At 43.3% G+C, this 2,821-nt stretch overlaps 1 protein-coding gene across 1 annotated transcript in view; it reads left to right on the forward strand.

Moving 5' to 3' along the window:
* The window catches only part of LOC105533465 (liver carboxylesterase 1-like), a 46,822-nt gene that overhangs the window by 4,698 nt on the left and 39,303 nt on the right, over positions 1-2,821 (forward strand). The window contains exon 2 of the mRNA XM_011971933.1: positions 367-572. Coding sequence (XP_011827323.1) covers positions 367-572 — 206 coding nt within the window. The remainder of the gene's footprint in view (positions 1-366; positions 573-2,821) is intronic.

Raw genomic sequence — 2,821 nt, forward strand, 5'->3', positions numbered from 1 at the left:
GGGCACCTCTTGTTCATCCTCTCATCCAGCATGTGGCTCAGTGCCAGGATTGTAATGGATAAATGTTTCCAGAGGCTTCTAAGGGGGAAGCTAAATGTCTCGTTGTTTCCTAGTAGCTCTCCTTCTTGCATTTATTTTTGGCTGGATGTTTTTATGCCTCCAATTCTAATTTGTTCCTTAAACCAGCTTGATGAGTTAGGGAGGACATTGATCCTCATCCCTATGGTACATCAACAGAAACTGAGGCCTAGACGGTTTAGATGACTTTTTAAAGGTCACTCACTTGGAAAGTGGCAAACCCCACCTGGAATCCAGGTCCAGCCTTTTGCCTCTGATGCGTCTTGATTTCTTCTCCATGTCCAGCAGGGCACCCGTCCTCGCCACCTGTGGTGGACACCGTGCATGGCAAAGTGCTGGGGAAGTTCGTCAGCTTAGAAGGATTTGCACAGCCTGTGGCGGTTTTCCTGGGAATCCCTTTTGCCAAGCCCCCTCTTGGACCCCTGAGGTTTACTCCACCGCAGCCTGCAGAGCCATGGAGCTTCGTGAAGAATGCCACCTCTTACCCTCCTATGTAAGCCAGGGGTGGCTGTGGCATGTGTCTGTGGGGGATGTTCGCCTCAAAGTGACGCAGGAAGGAGTCAAGGCAGTTCCCCTGATGGGCTGATCCTTTGCTCTGGAATCCTTAAGATCATTGTAGACCCTTAAGAACATTCCAGAAGTCTCACAGCATTCTGGAATCCATTATTTAACACACGTTTATTGAGCACCTACTGTGTGCCAGGCATGTTCTGGGTTCTTGGGATCCATTAGTGAACAAAGCAAAGATCCCTAGGTTCATGGAGCGTGCATTCTAGCAGCGGGAGACAGAGAAGAACAACATGCAAATTACCCCATGGATTCTGTGATCTGTTAGAACGGGATAAGTGCCTTGGAAACAAAGAAGCAGTTAAGCAGGTGAGGGAGATCAGAAAGAAGGGTCTCATGAATTCCTCTGTCTTGAATTTTGACATAGATGGGTAGAGGGGTGAGCCAGGAGGTGTGTGGGTGGCAAGTGTACTGAGGTGTCCGCTCGGCAAGTGCTCAACTCTCAGGTGTGTCCAGCTCCCTATTCCTGAGAATACACGATGGCAGGTGTGTCCATTCACCTTGGCCAAGCTGGGAAGAAAAGCCCAAAGGTTCTAATTGGCCTCACCGCCACTCCCCAGGGTACCAAGGACCCTACAGGCATCAGAGCGGACCCCACTCATCTCAGTAGCCAGGCATTCGGAGGCTTTTCAGCAGTCCACCTCTGGTTACCTTCTTTACTTAGCTTTTTTTTTTCTTTTTCTTTTTTTTTTTTTTAATATTTTCTGTTTTTATTTTGTCACTGCAAATGCAATATATACTTATTACAGAAAATTTACAAAATTCAGAGAAGAAAATGCAAGAATATTAAAATCATATGCAATATCCCACCACCCAGAGAGAACAACTGTCACTATTTTAGATGGTAAAGTATTATGATCTAATATGTTGTTCGTATTCCAGTTTTTTGCCTGTTGCTATACTTTCTTCCTTTAAAATGGAATGCTACATTGAGTTAATTTGGATGCCTGCTTTGCTCATTTATAAGTATGCCATGAGCATCATTCCATCCCATGAAATAGCACAGCCTGATGTTAACAGCTGCATTACATTGGGTATTGAACCATAATTAATTTCCCCCAAGTTTGTATTTGGGTTCATTAAGTTATATATGATGATTTTAGTAACATAATATCATGAATGTGAAACCTTTATGCACATTTATGAATATTTTAGGATAACTTCCCAGAAATGACATTTCTGAGTCAAAGAGTATATATCTCTTGTTTGATTTCTCTCCCAAAATATTCCAACTACACTCCTACCATTGATGTATGAAAATCTCCATTTGGCACACTCTTGGCAATGCTTGGAATTATTAAAAAATGTTTTTCGCTATCGGATAGGCAAAATAATAATAACAATAACAGCAATATTATTTTCCTGTTCAATTTGCATTTATCTGATGACCAGTGGAGTTGAGTTCTTTTTCCCTTTCTTCACATTGGAATGTCTTTTGATTATTATTATTATTGTTATGCTGCTTGTACTTGGTGTTCTGTAGGAAAATCTCCCAGGATGGAAATCAAGAAGTCATCTTTGCTGGCTCTGATTCTGTCACTTGACAGTTGTGTCATCCCAGAGCCTGAGTGCCTCAGTTTCCTCATGTACCTAGTGGGGGCGGTGACGCCTGCCTTCTGGTGCCTGAGATCGGGGACTGTGGCTTATAATATACTTGTGTGTAAGAACCACATGGCATGAATCTTCCTGGCTATGTGACATTGGTCAGGTTCTCTAACCTCTCTGGGTTTCAGTTTTCTCATTTGTAAAATGGAGATAATAGAACCTATGTAATGGGACTGATCTGAGGCTTAAATGAGTTAATATACAAATCGTCCTGAAAACAGTGCCTGGAACACTGGGAGGACTCAATAACTATTACCAATGTTCATCTATGTTGTATCTTTGATTGTTCATCAGGGCAACGCAACAGCACTTTCCTGGGAGAGGCAGATGATAGAATCTTGGCATGTCAGGGCTGCAAGACCCATGTAGAAATCACTGCTCTCACTTAGACCTGGTAGATTTGGGACCCAGAATGCGAAAGGAATTCACCCAAAGTCATACTGCAAATAAGTGTCAGAGAGAGGACTAGAGCACAGTTCTCCTGATGTTGTCCCACAAAGATTTTACCCCTGAGCTACTGGTGGAAATGTCACCTCCCAGGGAGGATCAGTGTATTTGTTGTCTCCCCTCC

Source organism: Mandrillus leucophaeus, unplaced genomic scaffold, assembly GCF_000951045.1.
Source record: "Mandrillus leucophaeus isolate KB7577 unplaced genomic scaffold, Mleu.le_1.0 Scaffold125, whole genome shotgun sequence".
Taxonomy (NCBI): domain Eukaryota; kingdom Metazoa; phylum Chordata; class Mammalia; order Primates; family Cercopithecidae; genus Mandrillus; species Mandrillus leucophaeus.